At 39.6% G+C, this 16,131-nt stretch overlaps 2 protein-coding genes across 4 annotated transcripts; both read left to right on the top strand.

Moving 5' to 3' along the window:
- Positions 1-173: 173 nt before the first annotated feature.
- ndufa7 (NADH:ubiquinone oxidoreductase subunit A7) lies at positions 174-1,850 on the top strand. The gene is made up of 4 exons (XM_068320028.1): positions 174-255; positions 500-549; positions 919-1,056; positions 1,654-1,850. The coding sequence occupies exons 1-4, from the start codon at positions 205-207 to the stop codon at positions 1,739-1,741; spliced, it is 327 nt and encodes a 108-aa protein (XP_068176129.1). The 5' UTR covers positions 174-204; the 3' UTR covers positions 1,742-1,850.
- Positions 1,851-3,017: 1,167 nt separating this feature from the next.
- LOC137598882 (low-density lipoprotein receptor-like) lies at positions 3,018-16,131 on the top strand. Of its 3 annotated transcripts, none has more exons than XM_068319415.1 (13): positions 3,018-3,099; positions 5,288-5,422; positions 6,268-6,543; positions 7,993-8,112; positions 8,257-8,382; positions 9,158-9,329; positions 9,787-10,002; positions 10,081-10,199; positions 10,443-10,582; positions 11,222-11,363; positions 11,749-11,946; positions 12,373-12,527; positions 14,497-16,131. In XM_068319415.1, exons 1-13 carry the CDS (start codon positions 3,042-3,044, stop codon positions 14,506-14,508), a joined length of 1,869 nt encoding a protein of 622 aa, XP_068175516.1. In that variant the 5' UTR covers positions 3,018-3,041; the 3' UTR covers positions 14,509-16,131. The 3 variants fall into 3 exon arrangements, with proteins under 3 accessions (XP_068175516.1, XP_068175515.1, XP_068175517.1); XM_068319414.1 differs by having other exon boundaries at positions 14,394-16,131; XM_068319416.1 differs by lacking the exons at positions 12,373-12,527; positions 14,497-16,131 and having other exon boundaries at positions 11,222-11,398; positions 11,749-11,848.

Raw genomic sequence — 16,131 nt, 5'->3', positions numbered from 1 at the left:
ATGTATTTTAACATTTGTTTTTATTCATGAATTGAAATAGATAAATTACAGTTTCAAACAGGCTCCGTTGAATATTCAGTACTGTACTAGTAGAACAAACGGAGTATCAACAGTGAACAGCAGGGGGCAGCAACGCGTCCATTTAGTCTTGAGCTTGTCGAACAAATCAGGAGAAGAAGTCGCGTGTCCTTCACAACAGCAAACATGGCGACTGCTACCAAAATCATCCAAAGGCTCCGAAATTTCTTATCTGGGGTGAGCCACAAACTGAATGACAAACTCTTAACCTGAACCAGCGCGCACTGCGGTAGAAAAGTAGATTTACTAGTGGTTTTTCGTAACTAGTTATAAAATGTGACGTAACTGTAGAGCCAGTTGAGCTAGTCGGATGATAGCTTACTTAGCTATACAAATGTAGACACCGCTAATAATTGGTTTAAAATTAATAGCAAATATAACCAAAAGAATGATAATACGTTCACCTATATTTATTTTTCAGCAAAAACTGCAAGGAAAACTACAGCTGAGATATGAAGAAATTGCGAAGAGGTAAGAACGTGTACACCAGGGTAAACTTTCATCAGCTTTCTCACGATGTTACCAGGCTTAATCTAAAACAGCTTTTATTGACGTTAATGGAGAAGCTCTGGTCTTAAAAATTGCCTGACCTGACAGGTAAGGATTTGTCACATTTACCCTTATTATCAGCCTTCATGTGCATCCCTTAAACCTTAGTCGAGTTAAACTGGATCCAGGTGGACAATGGTTTGCCAGTACCTGTCAGTTCATCACATAGTTTTGGTGTTCAGTCTGCCTGCTACCTGATAGATTTCTGACAAGTGCTCATCAAATGTAGTAGAGCTTTTCTAACTGGTAGAAATCTGGTGACATTAACTATACATTTTTTTTTCCTTATAGGACACAACCACCACCTAAGTTGCCTCTAGGCCCAAGCCATAAGTTTGCTGATAACTACTACTTCACTAGAGATGGACGCAGGGAGTCCGTGCCTGCCACAATTGTTATGTCATCACAGAAGGCTCTCACTGCTGGCAGGTAACTACGTCAATCAGTGTGCTTTCACTAATGAATAAGGACAGAAAGTGGAGTGATTATACTCAATGGTCAAGGCTGGATTGATCATCCAATTTTTAGAAAAGGAGAAGGATTACAGATCATGGCATAGATGCTAATAAGTGAGAAGAGTGTGTTATTCATGCTGCTGTAGACGTCTGCTGCTTCTCATCTGACCACCTAGTTACCATCTACTACTGGAAAGGGATGTAAATAATTCCATATTTAGACCAACTCCAAATAAAAGTCTTGCCCTACAGTGAGTTGTTTTACTCACAATAAAACGTGGATTTAATCTCAAATAATAATACGTAAAGTATGAGATGTATAGTGGCAACACATCTGCTTTATCAGGAAGTTACAGAGCATACAGAGCAAGACTCTTAAAAATTTGTTTTAATATATGTTTACACAATTTAAGTGTGTACATGCTTACAGCTCAGAATGTAGATGACATTTCTGACATTTGTGACACACAAAAATTAGCTTTTGATAAATTATTATCATAACTGAAATGTCTAGTTTGTAATTAATGTTAACTATCTTTTGTTGTTTTCTGGTTCTTCTGATCTGTTCCAGTCAAGTGTCTAAGACTCTAAAGCTACCTGTGACCCCAGGTGCTGTGTATAAGGAGCCACCACTGTCCAAAGATCAGCCGCAGCTCTGAGCAGCATTAAATCCTCCAGTCTCAACACTCTGAATTCTCTCTCCAGACCTGTTGTAGAGGCCATCATCAAATCTGTACAGTTTAAATGTTAATAAAAGTGTTGTATTAATTTTTTGTCCACCTGGTTCTTCTCTAATTTACCAAATTAGTTCTTTGACAAGCTGTTTAGTTGTTGTCTTCCTTTCCAAGGTTAACTACACAATATGTAGAACCTGTACTACATTAGATGTATAAATAAATTGTATTTATGTATTTATATTATTTATAAATAAAATTTTTTAATAGTAGCTACAGCTACAGGATGTTTTATGACTTCCCATACAAAATTTACAGGCATTAAAAGACCAGTTATGTTCTTCACATCAAACCACACCTTTATTGAGCTGGAGTTCAGCTGTGGGAACGGTAAAGGGCCTTCCCCAAATTAATGCCACGAAGACGAGAGGATAGAATTACATACAGCAGATTGTGAAGTGTCGAGGAGGGAAGACATGACAATACTGTGCTTGAAGTCACTATGTTGTACACAATGACCAAATATTACGCTGGCTGTATTTGAGAGATTGAGTAGTTGTGTTCTAATATTTTTGTCGCTGGATTTTATCCACTTTGAATATGAGTACTTATTAATTGTGGATTAAACTACACACCAGTTTCTTAAATAAGAATGCTTTATTTGGAAACTGAAGAAAGTTACATACTGTACATGTATAATGAATGCAATGAAACAAACACTCAAAGCTTATATATCAATATATATCAATATATTATATATCAAAGGTTTGAAAAATACACCCACTCCTTGGCCCAATTTGGGAACCTCACTAGGCTTCCATGCATATGAATGGGATGGTTGTTAACCTGTAGGTCTGGAAACTGGATTAATCAACCAAGGAGAGTGGAAACATCCGCGTAAAGTGGGCAGACACGCACAGACTTGAAGCAAAGGTTTTTACTTTCAAAATATGTTTTGCTGTTTACGAGTAAACAGCAATATATAGGAAATATATAGGAAACATTTCAAAAATTCATCAAATGTATTTAAATACAAAAAAAACCCCCTCCAAATAGCCTAAGTGAAATAACACGATTCGGATCTGAGTCCATTTCATTTTTTGTTTAATATCGGTTTAGAAAGTTTCATTAATTTCGCATGTAAAACGTTCTGTGACGCACTAACAGAAGATGATTAACAGCGAGCAGCATATTAAGTATAACTAGTTGACCCGTAAACTGTCGCACGAAGCTATTGCGTCATAATTGTGCGCCGCGTTCAGCACAATCGTGTAGGACACAGGGCATGGGGCACTGCAGAGGACTGCTTGTTCTTGTTCCTCTAACCTGCTTGTCCATCTGGGGTAAGATGCTTCAATGAATTGTAAATATAAATGGAAGCTAGTCGTCTTAAAGTTTTTTTTTTTTCATTTGAATAATAAAAAATAATTTGCATTCGAGCAGACCGCACGTCTGAATGAAACCTAAAGTACTTTTCTTCGCAAATTACAATGAACTTGATCTTGTAATGATTTCCTGGATTTAAACTTGTTTAATAAAAATTATATTCGGTCGTTGGAAACCAGTAAATTACAGTACAAGTCCACTAAAGTCAGTTAGCTTATGTGTAATTGAAAATATGCACGACATATGTCAATAATAAAATAGAAAGTTAAGTACAATTTATGGAAGCTCATTTACGCAAAAATGTAAATGGGTCTAAAATAACATATATGACAACTTTTGAAATATTAAAAGCATTCAGTTGAACCAAAAACCACCCAAATAGCTTAAGAGGAAACCCAGGAGTAATAGTTACTGTGCATTTTTAAGAGATGAAAGTTGATTGATTTGATGGAAAAGAGCTGAGATTAGTTGATCTCTTGAAGTTAGTTCCACATACTTGGGACATGACATGAAAGCGGAGGGTCGGACACATTAGACAGCATCAGGTCAGAGATGTTTGACCATAACTGATTAAGCCTCTCAAGCCTGTCACTGGCTCATTGTAAATCCAAATGAGTAAAGGAAAGCTGTCATTTTCACCTAATTTAAAATCCACACTTTTATGATGACACTTTTGTGAAACGATGCAGTTTCAGCCCTAACTCTTGACTGGAAGCAAGACATCTGCTACAGTTTAACTTAAACACGTATTTTAACAATTTTGAAAATATAGGCTAATGTCTCTAAATATCCTAGCATTTGTGAGACAGCTTCAATGATCCCTCAAACAACAGATACTGGAACACAAAACTACGTTCTCTGTATGTTACATGGATTTCTGCAATTGTAAAACATTGTGTCAAAACGAAAAATGGCTCAGCCTTTCGTTAAAATATGCGGGGACTGAGGAAGTCCTGATGCCAGGTACATGAGAACACTTAAAGAAGCTGCTCAGAGAGAAATGCTCAGGACAGACTGAACTTTGATATCTAGTGGCCTCATTGTGTCCTGAGTTTAAAATGCCTCATAGGTGGAGATTGTTTGGAGTCCTGTCTCATTACTGCAATCTAGTGGATGCTCCCAATAATGCTCCTAATGATCACTCCGCTATAGAGTTAAGATATTAAGCCCGAGTCCAAGCCCGATCCGGCCTGAACTTTTTTAATAAATATATATTTATATATTATATATTTCAAACGATCTATGGATATTAAACTAAGGAATACCCTTATAAAATAAATAATTTAGGTAAAACAGAGAAGGCGCTATATGAGAAACATCCATCTACAATGCCTGCTCCGTTCCCTCCATGCGTCAGCTGTATCTTTTCCTGTCACTTTAACTTTTCCATCGTTGGCACTGAAAGTAGAGGTAAGATCTTAAGCCTGAGTCCAAGCCTGACCCAGCCTGAATTTTGGGCCGGGTCGGGCTCAAAATGTCAATAATTACGGTCGGGTCAGGCTTTATTAATCTCAGGGTCGGGTCGGGCTGGATTTTTTAGGCCCGATCTTACCTCTACTCAGCTATACTTTATATATGTACTGTACCCAGAAACTGTTCCAGTAAGGTCTTACATTGGCCCTGGGAACAGGTGTGTACAACTCTGACTTTATGTGTATCAATGAATCACATGCAAATTTTAAATAAATGTTCTGTTCAAACATATATTTTGTTGTGAAGCAAGACAAGGTAAAGTGTGTGTATTTTGTCCTTGCATGTGAAGAACGGTTGCCTTGTGAATACATGAGTTTTGATAGTGATTGCCAGAGTTGTCAAAATCTTCCTTTTTTCATTTTATGTTATGAGAAAGTCAGATAATACACAAAATTCCTTAGTCTCCAAGCACCAGAGTTTCCAAGCTATTCCAAAACAAAACCCTGTAACTATATCACTGTGAGAAGATCGTCAGTTATTGGATCGCTGTTCCCATGCCCTGAGCACACATTGATGTCGCTGTGATGATGTCTATAATCTGCATCTGTGCCCAGATCAGCCTCAAACTTTATTCTACTCTTCCTTCACCCACAAGCCAGCCAATTTGACCAGTCGATTTTTTAACTAACGACCGCACATTCACAGGAAGCTGTGTGTTTCCATGTACCTCAGGGGCTGCCGGTCACTCTCTGCCCGCCTCACGCCAGCAGCTGGATTTCAGGTGCAGCGATGGCTCGTGCATACCTACGCTGAAGGTGTGTGATGGACGCACAGACTGTAAAGACAGATCAGATGAACTCCACTGCGGTGAGGACAATGTCTACCATGTGATCTTATCCCAAACAACAAACACACACATGCACGCTGGTTTGGGTTTCACAAGCTTATTTTTGGCAGCTTGAACCAAACAGTCAGGACAAAATGGGCATTCCCTGACAAGGAAACACCTAGGAAACCTGTCCATCCACCTGTGTGAACACGGATGATCTATTCAGGCATTTCTGCCAAAATTGTGGAGAATAAGTAATTGTCAGTTATTCATACCATTGGCTTGTTTGATTTTTTTGTTTTTTCCTATTTTCCAACGTGTTTTTAAATTGAATTTCAGTGCTACGTCTGACTCCTGCCTTATGTGAAGAAATACCATTGCAGATTTTTGTTTTCTGCTTTGTGGAAGTCATTAGACTTTGATTTTGAATTCCTGTGGGATTGGGTTTTCAGCTTAAAATATAAGCTGCTGCAGGCTTTCATTAAAAAAAAAAATTCAGTGGGAATTATTTAAACCGGTTTACTGGTACTGCAAGACTAATTATTGTTCATGTCAATAATGGCAGCAGATGTGATTACTGTAAGTGTTGCTTTAATGTGAGAGACGTGACATTTACCATCTCTTACCTTTTGTCTCACTAAATATGTACCCATGTAATGCCAGACTGTCTAGTCATGTTTAATGTGTTTCGTCACACCACGAGCAGCTGTCAATAAGTTTCAACGCATATGGAAATATAAAATTTGTTATTATTTTGCACCTCCTGAGAGTTTTGCCTCATTACCCAGTGGCAGTTGTCACTTCTGTATCAAGTTGTCTGCTCCAATCTGACAAAAGGTCTTGATTTAATCATTGCTATAACTTTAACTTACACCCTTCACAGGTCACCCGTGTAAGAAAAAAGAATTTGTCTGCCACAGCAGGGAATGCATACCTCCACATCTCTTGTGTGACGGCGTGAACGACTGCGGTGACAGGAGTGACGAGGCTTCCTGCCAGAACTGCACTGCTTTGTCTGGTTTGCCTCGGCCACATCCGCAGAATTCTCCTGCATGTGTGTCGTCTGAGTTTCAGTGTAGAGACGGGCAGTGCATCCATCAGAGCTGGAAGTGTGACAACACACCAGACTGCTCTGATGGCAGCGACGAAGAAAATTGTGGTGAGTGAGGAGCCTTAAAGACTGTAGACAGCCAGGTGTTTTGGTTCTGAGCTCCAGTAAGGAACATTTTAGACAGTGGCTGCAGTTGGAGGCACACTTTCAAAGTACATGTAGATGTATTTTCGGATTATGGTAATCAGACTAAATGGAAAACAAATTCCTGTGAAGACTGATGTGGCAAAAAGATGATGTCAGTCATACCAGACTTCTTACTGTGTTTGAGTTTGCTGATTGTTGATGGCCACCATAGGGCAGTCTCGCGCTGCTTCTTACTGTTCTTATCACTTCGTGTTCAGCACAAAAGCGTACTAGATTACCATCAGCTGTGAGCACCATGACATACCTGGAAGCAGTTTTAACCTGCTGTTGATCAGGTAATGTTTTTCTTTCCAGCTGATGCTATCATAATTTGAAGCACAGAAAAAAACAAAAAAAAATTTGTTCCAACTGGTTCCATTGAAGAAATGAGGAGAGAAATGAAGAAAAAACACAAATTCATGCACTCCTCCCCAGAAACTTAGAGATGAGTGTGATTAACTTTATTTTGGTTTAGTCTAAAGGAAGACTGACTGTATTGCACCACACACACCGACCCAAACAGTCACCAACGTTAAACACACCAAATGGAGAGCACCCGTATCAGGTAGAGTGTATGAGCTGAGATGCTATCAGGAGACGTCAGACAGCAAAAGGTGGCATCTTAGAACTATATGGATAAAACATGTAATTACTGCTTGATTTGAAATAAATTAGAGTACATGAAAACTTTCATGAAGGCAGAGCGGCTCCTCCATTATGTCATTACACCTGAGGGCAACAGGCCCATCCTAGAGTGACCCCCATACGATTCGTTAACCATGAAAACCTCCCCTGCTCATTTAAAATCTCACTGCTATTGTAAAAAAAATTGATATTCATTAGATTCAGCACAGTTCCTGCTCCAATTCCATCATCGAACATGTCTGTAACATAGAATTTATTCATTCTGGCTCGGTAGATCTGAACCTCTCTCAGCTACAGAGTGGACTTTGAAGTGTGGTAGATATTATATAATGTCGTGGTGCAATTTTTGTAACACCAATTTTATCCATCATCCATGAGGCTAGAAGCTTTATGCTCCAATGGTAAAGAATCTGTGAAAAATATGTCTTAAGTCCAGTTGATAATCCAGACCACAAACTCCAATACAGTAGATTTTATATATTCAGAAATTCAGTCGTCCTGTTAACCGACAGAAGACACAGACACTTGGAAGTAAAAACATTTTCTTTTGTGGGGGTATTTTTTTTCTTCCAAAAATTATAGTTTTAGATTGAGACGGTCATTTTATTGTTAACAAACTGGTGGAAGTAAACATTTATGGGTCCCATAAGAACTACCCAGATTTGTACCTGTAGCTAAACACCTTCGTTTGTGCTGGTATGAAACATTTGTTCTTTCATTTTGCAGATCAGGATGAATGTAAGGTTGACAATGGAGGCTGCTCTCATGTGTGTAAGGATCAGCCCATGGGTTTCTACTGCCTCTGCCCTGACAACATGAAACTGGTCGCTGACAGTCAATGTGAAGGTGAGGCGAAGGGTCAGTGATGGAGGATTTAAGTGTTCATTTTTAGCTGTTTATTTGGAGAACATGCTACTGGGTTTCCTGTGTACTACATAGCTCTAACACAACCATGTGTTGCATCTTCATGCAACTTTTCTTTTAATGGAGACATTGACACGTGCCTGGAGAGCGACATATGCGATCAGCTTTGTGTTCACGTGAATGGGACCCTCACCTGTGATTGTCTCGAGGACTACCGGATGAATCCAACGACCAGAGAGTGTCGAGCCAAAGGTGAGAAACAAAAGACCACAGCCTCATGTACAAAGACTTGTGTGAGTTTCCCATCATCTCCTCTAAGTGTCACCAAAGGACCAAAGGCTGTGGAAACGTGCACATTTCCACGTCTGATCGCTCTGAGTTGTGGAAAAAAAAGAGCATTCCCCATGTATTTGTGCGTAGGCACGCTTTGTACATGAAGCCCTAGTCCTCTGGAAACCACCCACTGATGATCTAAAGGTTAAACGCAGTGTTGTGAGTTTTTTTCTTTTATTTTGTGAAGTAAATACCGAACACTGTAGGCACTAAATGAGTGTACTCTTATTGACTTTTGCCGTGTGCCTAAGAACTCATGTGAAATGCATATTTGCGCACAGTATTTGTGCCAAGTGAATGGATTGTGGTTGGGTTTGTCTGCAGGCCCACACTGATCTCACCTCAGTCAACTTTGACTCATTAAGCTGAAAGGCAAGAATGGATGTACAAACACATTAGCCAACGTCCATCAGTTCGGACATGAGCCACTCTCAGATAGCGGCGTATCATATTTATTGTGATTGCCATTTTATGACATCCGCTTGGTCACATCAGTAAGTTATTATCGTTAGGATGGATGTTGTTGGTTTAGTTCTTAACACGGTGATGACGTAACGCCCGAGAATTGGTTTACATTACAAAACAAACTCAGCGACCAATTCTTTAAATGTGCTTCAAAATCACTCCAAATGTTAAAACCTGATTATTATTTATTTATTTATTTGATTGAATTTTTTTTTGTTTTTGCGTCCAGGAGGTGAGGCTCAGCTAGTTTTCGCTTCTTCCAAAGGAATGAGATGGATAAACATTACTGGCACCGACTACAGGGAACCGGCTCGACATTTAGCCGGACGGGGACCAGTGGCAGCCTTGGCCTCTAACAGAACACTATACTGGGCCCGGCCAGGATGGGCCTCTATTAGCAGGTACCAAGCTGTAGCTGTAGCCTTTGCCACACACTGCTCTGTGTCACCTTACAAAAACGAAACTTTTGAGGGCTGATGACGGCTGTAGCTTCTAGAAAGACAAGAAAAATTATAATTGTGATAGATTCTGCAAGATTGTTTTTGTTTTCCTGGCTCAGGTTTGTATATTTTACAAACTAAACCAAAAAACAACAACCCGTCAAGTAAAAGGAGTTTTAGACAGGTAATTGATAAAGTTAAAATTTTGACCTGATGATGGCAGTAGATTAAAAGTTAATTAAGAGTCTTGAAGGAGACATCAATGCCTTAATTTCAAGTAACCTCAGTCAGTAGGTGTAAAAAACAGAATGAAGAATGTACTGTAGACGTGCATCGTTATCTGGATGGAGCAAAAGTTTGAATTAAGGTTTGATTTATTGATTTTTCCATGTTCGTTTCACTCTTGGATCCACTTCAGGGTCGCTATGGATGAGAACCTGCAGAAGTCAGTGTTGGCTCTGAAGGTTCAAGGCTCGGTGTCGGGCCTGGCTTTGGACTGGATCCATCATCTCCTCTATTGGACCAGTGTGGAGACGGGTTCTGTTCATGTTGGCCTTTTGGACGGTTCAGCTCAACGTCAGCTCATCACGGGGTTGGACAAACCTTCAGCAGTGGCTGTGGATCCTCTCCAAGGGTAGGGGGAGCCAGACTATTCCTATTTATCTGTGTGGAATTCCAGCTGTAATATTTATCAGTGGCTTCTGTTTTTCAGGCTGCTCTTCTGGGCCCAGAGCGGCAGCAGCGCACAGATTGAGAGGGCTCGCCTAGATGGACGGGATCGAATGTCTCTGGTTACTTACTCAATACGGCAGCCTGTCGCTCTCTCTCTGGGTATGTTTACTGAGAAATATGTACTGATATTTAGATTTACTTATTTTGTTGGTACTATTAGAGTCCTGTCTGTATAAAAGACGGGAAAGTTTCCCCTTAGGAACAAGAACGACACGCAACTGTTTGTACTTCTAGTTGAAAGCTGAGCTCCAGTTGTCCCCACAGTTCATTTGAATATGTTGACATGGTGTCTCATGGTGTTGTCTTTCATGGGATGAAATATGCTGTAATTTTGTTTTCTAGATATTCCTCGTCAGCTGCTTTACTGGATCGACCAGGGAACAAAAAGCATCTCCAGGATAAACTTCGAAGGCCGTCAGCGTAAAACTGTGGTGGAGTCTAACGGCTACCTGGACCGGCCCTTTGGACTGGCTGTATTTGAGGTAAAGGGGCCATGTTTCTGCCCTATGGGGGGGTGACCTTTTACCAGACTCTAACTACCCAATCACTTGAAAATAGATTATTAAAGAAAATGACAATAAATACATGCATCTTAGCCTAACATGCTAATCCCACAACCCTGCGTACACCACAGCAATACATCCTGTCCTGTTGCTGCTTTGTTGAATAACGTTGATTAACCCAGTAAACCATAATAACCACAAGGGTTTATTGGGATGACAGTAGCAAGAAATCTTTTGTTTTTGTTTTGTTAATAAGTTCCTTTTTAGCTTAAGTAATGAATTATTAATAAAGCGTCTTGATGAATTGTATTAAAGTTCCTGTGTTTACTACTTCATCATCATAAAAATCAAATGCCTTGAATATGTTTTGCTTTGTGGAGTAAAAGGCGTTGATAAGGAGTTTTATTGTTTTATTTCCAACCGCTTACCCGGGTTGTTATATTGCGTTTATTTCTTCTGTTCATATCCCTGCAAGCAGGTGCAATACTAAGTGAAACACATATATTTTCACATTTCTTTCCACAAATGGAACAATTTTAATAGTTAACATCTGTCATTCAGAAACTCTCCCTGAGGTTGATCTGATTTCCTGTACTGTGTCTCTCTGTAACGCTTCAGGGCTTTATGTACTGGAATGAAGAAGTGACACACACTGTCTGCAGAGCCAACAAACACGACGGCAAGAACCTGCAGATACTGTCGTCAAATGCAGCATCGCCTGGTGGTGTGGTCATCATTCATCCTGCGCTCCAGCCGAACGGTATGACCCGTCAAACACATTCAACGTGAGGGAAGGTGATTTTGCCAACATATTTTTCATGGACTGTTCACTGTTGATCAAAGGATGGTGGGGATGACTGAGTCTGGCTGATTTTTTTTTTTTTATTATTGTTACCCTCCTGGGACTAAAACATTTTTCTTCTTTCCATACATAAGGACAGTTTTTTTTTTAATTATGCAAAAATGAAGGCATTGCACCGAGTACCTCCGTAGTTGTTGAGGATAGTATTCACCCGTTTTGTTCACCTCATCCTCTTTTATAAATGACAAAAGGTTCATTTAAAGTGATGTATGAACTTTGAATCAAAGTGATGCAACGCTGTATTGTTGGTATTCAACAAATTAAACATTGATCTGATCCATAGGTCCATCTATATGTGGAAATACCGGGACTGTCTGTCAGCATGAGTGTGTCGTTGACCTGCTCGCTGAGACTCCAGAGTTTCGCTGCACTCCTCCAGAAATGGGACGAAAGAAACCCTTAGAAATTCCATCAATCTCTCGTACCATACCCGCAACAACTTTATCTGATCCAATGTTTTCTGGGATCCTCTCTCTTATCGGTAAGAACCTTCCTTGAAAAAAGTGACCAAAATAAATCCCCCTGATTCGCTTCACTTTTCTGTAAAACAACCAACAATAAAATCTTTTTCGGTAACTTGGGGCGGACCAACACGAGTATGAGTAAAGAAAACGTTTGTCATTGTCCCAGCTGCATCCTAACCAAGCGTTTCACATTTTAGACTGCATCATTGAGGACATGAATGTTATGTCAGCGCATGATGAGGTCGACAGTCACACCCAGCTTCCTTTTCTGTCATAACAGCCAACAATTTGTTTGTCCACTCAGAGGAGGGGAGTGGAAGAAAGTTGATGTCAGCCTCTTTATGTCTGTCATGTCTGCAGAGTTGCAGGAAATTATTCAGTTTGTCTTTGTATGTGTGTGTGTCTGTGCGTGTGTGTATGTGTGTGTGTGTGTGTGTTCCCAGTAATCCTCAGTGTGCTGCTGGTTGGAATAGCACTTTGTTGGTGGAGAGAGGAGTTCAGGCCCTCCAGGCCTGTTGCTGAGCAGACCTTCTCCCTCAAAGAGTCCCAGGACCCGCTCATCATTCAAGTGTCACTGATGGGTCCGGAAGCACACAAAGTCAGTGGAAGTCGGCAGACTTCATTAACATGACATTCAGTGTTTTGCAGTGAAAATCAGGTCTTTAATATGTGATTGAACTTTTACAAAAGAGTTCGATTACAACACCATGCGGAGCTGTAGAGAGATAAAGGCCCTGTCCACACGATGCCGGAACTTTTTGAAAACGCAACTTTTCTGTTGCGTTTACGCCTTCTGTCCACACGACAATGAGATATCCGGAACAAAAATGCAACTTTTCGAAAAACGCTGGCCTAGGTGGATTTTGTCGTGTGGACGGTGTATCCTCAACTTTTTAAAAACGCTGGCGTTTTGCTTGCGACGAAAACCGCTGTGACGTCATATTAATGGGCCCGTGTGTTGTGACAACAAAACACGGAGGATTCCTATTGGATAAAATTTGATTCAATACTGCCACCACATGGTTTGGCATGCTTAGAGCAGTCTTCGAAAACGCACTGATGCGTTTACGTGTGGACGGAGATTTTTTTGAAAACGCTGTCGTGTGGACGCGAATCGTTTTCGATGCGTTTTTAAATAGTTGCGTTTTCAAAAAAATCCGTCATCGTGTGGACGGAGCCAAAGAACGGTAGCTGCTGTTGACTCATTGTTGGCTGCAGCTAATCGGTGTTAAATAATAGCTTGAAGTTCTAGAGCATCTTTTTTGAGACCCAAAGATACTCAACATAGTGTAGCTATAGCTATATTATTGAGAGCAAAGCCTCTGCTGTTATGCTTTTGTGATGCAGGGATTTATACCAGTGTAGCCATTGTATTTGTCCCGGAACTGAAAAAAAGCTTTTGCTTCTGGAGTTACAGGATCCACAGGTGCTTCCTCTTCAGGAAGGCATGCTTGTCCCAAAACCTTCGGTCAGGAATTACGTCACTGAGAGCATACCGAGACTAACACATCTTTCCCAAACAGCTAAAACATGATGGGGGATTGCAGGAACACGGTCGCAACAGACCATTCAATAGAAAATCTATTCTGTCATCCAATGTAGATTCACTGATCAGTGGCAAACAGAAAGTTGAGTTTATGGATCGCTTATCTCTCTCAAACTATCAGTTTATTCCCAGTTTTCAAGCAATTACACGTGTGAGTCTGGAGTCCTCAGAATAGTCCCCTTCACAGGAATATCAACAGGTGTAATGCTCATGTTCCTTACGCTCATGGTAGTTATTATAATTTTGATCAAAACAACTCTCTGATGACCCAGTTTCATACATGCATTATTAACTTCTTGTTAAAGTCCTTTAACTATCATGGCCATAGAGAAAACTGTCTGCAGTGTTTTGGGTGTTTTATTAGTTCTCTTTGGGTGAGTCAGATTGTCTGCATCTGCGTACATGATATTGACAAGTTAGCCACACCTCCTCAACTTGATGCACAGTATTCACTGAAACTTCAGCGTGTTTTGTATGGGCCCTAACGGTATGTGTTTCATACCTTTTTTTTTTTAAACCAAAAAAATCTGTTTTAACTTGGTTATTTGATTTTTGGGGGATTTTCATGATTGATTGATCATATTCACACGAGATGGAGGCTATGGTCTGTCCACACCAGCAGAAATACAGTTTTTCTACCACAGGAAACACCTGTTGTAGGAAAAAAGTTTAAAAAAGTCAAGTCATTCTCAAACTTACAGTTTCAGTTGCTGTTGTTTTTGTCTTTCTATAACTAAAATATTACGTATCTGGGCCACCACTCCCAAAACTCAAGGGACCCTTCATGAATTAATTACACCAGGCAAATGGTGGATGAGTTACTTTGGATTTGTTAATCATAAGTATATTTTACTTCAAGAAATTCTATATTATCTTTATTATCTTAGGCTTGAAACATGTCTCTGTTCTTCTCATCAGCTTCCCAGGTTTAAAAAAAACAACAACTTTAAGCCTTTAACCTGATGGGATCTGTTTAGGTGTGCAACATGTCAACTAAGCTGTGTAATGTTTCGGCTGCCAGGAAACTATATAAGCTGGACTTGGATGGTGAATGAAGACGTGACACAGATGGCCAGCTCACTGGGTTCCACCCAGCGCCGTCTCCTCCTCCACGCTGACCTCAAGGCTGACAGGATGGCAAGACGACAATCCCAGCTGATCAGCCTTACATGATGCTTCTGTAGGTTAAAGTCGTTTAACGAGTGACTCTTTGGTGAATATTGTAGTTCAGATGGGGAAAAAGGCTTCAAAAATGACTCTAGTTTAGAAATTTGATTTTTTTCAATCATTGTTCTAAGCTTCTTAGTTGTTCATGATGATGAATTTAGGTTAACTGTGAAAGTTGAGGGCAGTGCCAGGTTAGCGGTTGTCTCACACTGTAAATGACATTCTGTGAATTATTCTCCGTTTAGGTAACAGTTTAATCACTGAGTGACTGCTCAGTTTCTTTCCTTCAGTGGTGGTACAGTAAATATATTTCAAGTTTTGACTCTTCATCAGACTGAACTTTGGTTCATGACAGACCAAATAGTTATACAATAATAATAATAATCAGGTTATTGTTGGACTACAGTTCTTATTTTATAGTTCAATTGCTTTTCAAACATAAATTTTATTCAGAGAATTCTCAAAACTTGTACTGCAATAGGATTTTTTTAAGCTTTTAAACACGGGAATTATGAATAATTGGGCTCCTTTATCTTAAACACACACAAACAGAGTTCCTCTGGGGTTTTTTTGTTCTTGACCACCTGGTTCATTTCACTCAGAGATTAATCATTACCTGGTCACATGGCCTGGATCCAACAAACAGGAGAACCAGCACAAGGTGCTCAGAGTGACCTCTAACTGGTCATTTAAAGATAGCGGTAATTCATTCATATTGTTCTTTTGTACTCATTACTTGCATTGACATTTATTTAAAGTGGCCTTTTTAACATGCAATCAATGAAAAAAAATTTTTCATTTCAGAGTATAGATATCTGCTAAACAAGTCTGGGTTCATGTAATTGTAACATCTTTTAATAACAATCCATCAAATTACTGTAAGTTACTGTAAGACAAATTTCCAGAAAGATCTAGATTCATTCATTCCTTCTAATACATTTGAATGTTCGAATAAATGACCTGAACCTGAGTTTTAGAGGTGCAGGTTGTCTTTTTTTTATTTGTTTTTTTGTCATCTGGGGGCATTTCCTCTCTGCACTCTTCATGCTAAACTATGCTAAGCTAGTCAACTCCTTGCTGTATTATAGCTGTCTTCTTGTAGATGTGGCAGTTCTTTTGTTTTCTCATCCAAGCACAAGAAAACTTACTTGCCCATTCTTGCAAAGTGCGAAAACTAAGGAAGTTAAGGTCATTTTTGTGGTGTTTTGGTGCCTTCTGATACACTGGGAACAAATGTGTTTTGTTAAATGTCTCATTGTGGCACAGGGCTATGTGGGAGTGAAATTCTTACAGACCTACTCTCTTTACATTCAGTATTTTTGTTTTTGAATGTTTTCTTTATTTCCTCAGTGCTTAACACGCAAACTGCTGATGTGTGATTGGTATTTATTTTTAGGGAGGGACTTTATTTATTTAGGATTAAATTGAGTTATTGTGCTGATGTGCATCATGAATAGAACTGAAAATTGAATACTATGAATAAATCAAA

The sequence above is a fragment of the Antennarius striatus genome, chromosome 7, assembly GCF_040054535.1.
Source record: "Antennarius striatus isolate MH-2024 chromosome 7, ASM4005453v1, whole genome shotgun sequence".
NCBI classification, from domain to species: domain Eukaryota; kingdom Metazoa; phylum Chordata; class Actinopteri; order Lophiiformes; family Antennariidae; genus Antennarius; species Antennarius striatus.
This window is presented reverse-complemented; position numbering and strand designations above follow the sequence as displayed.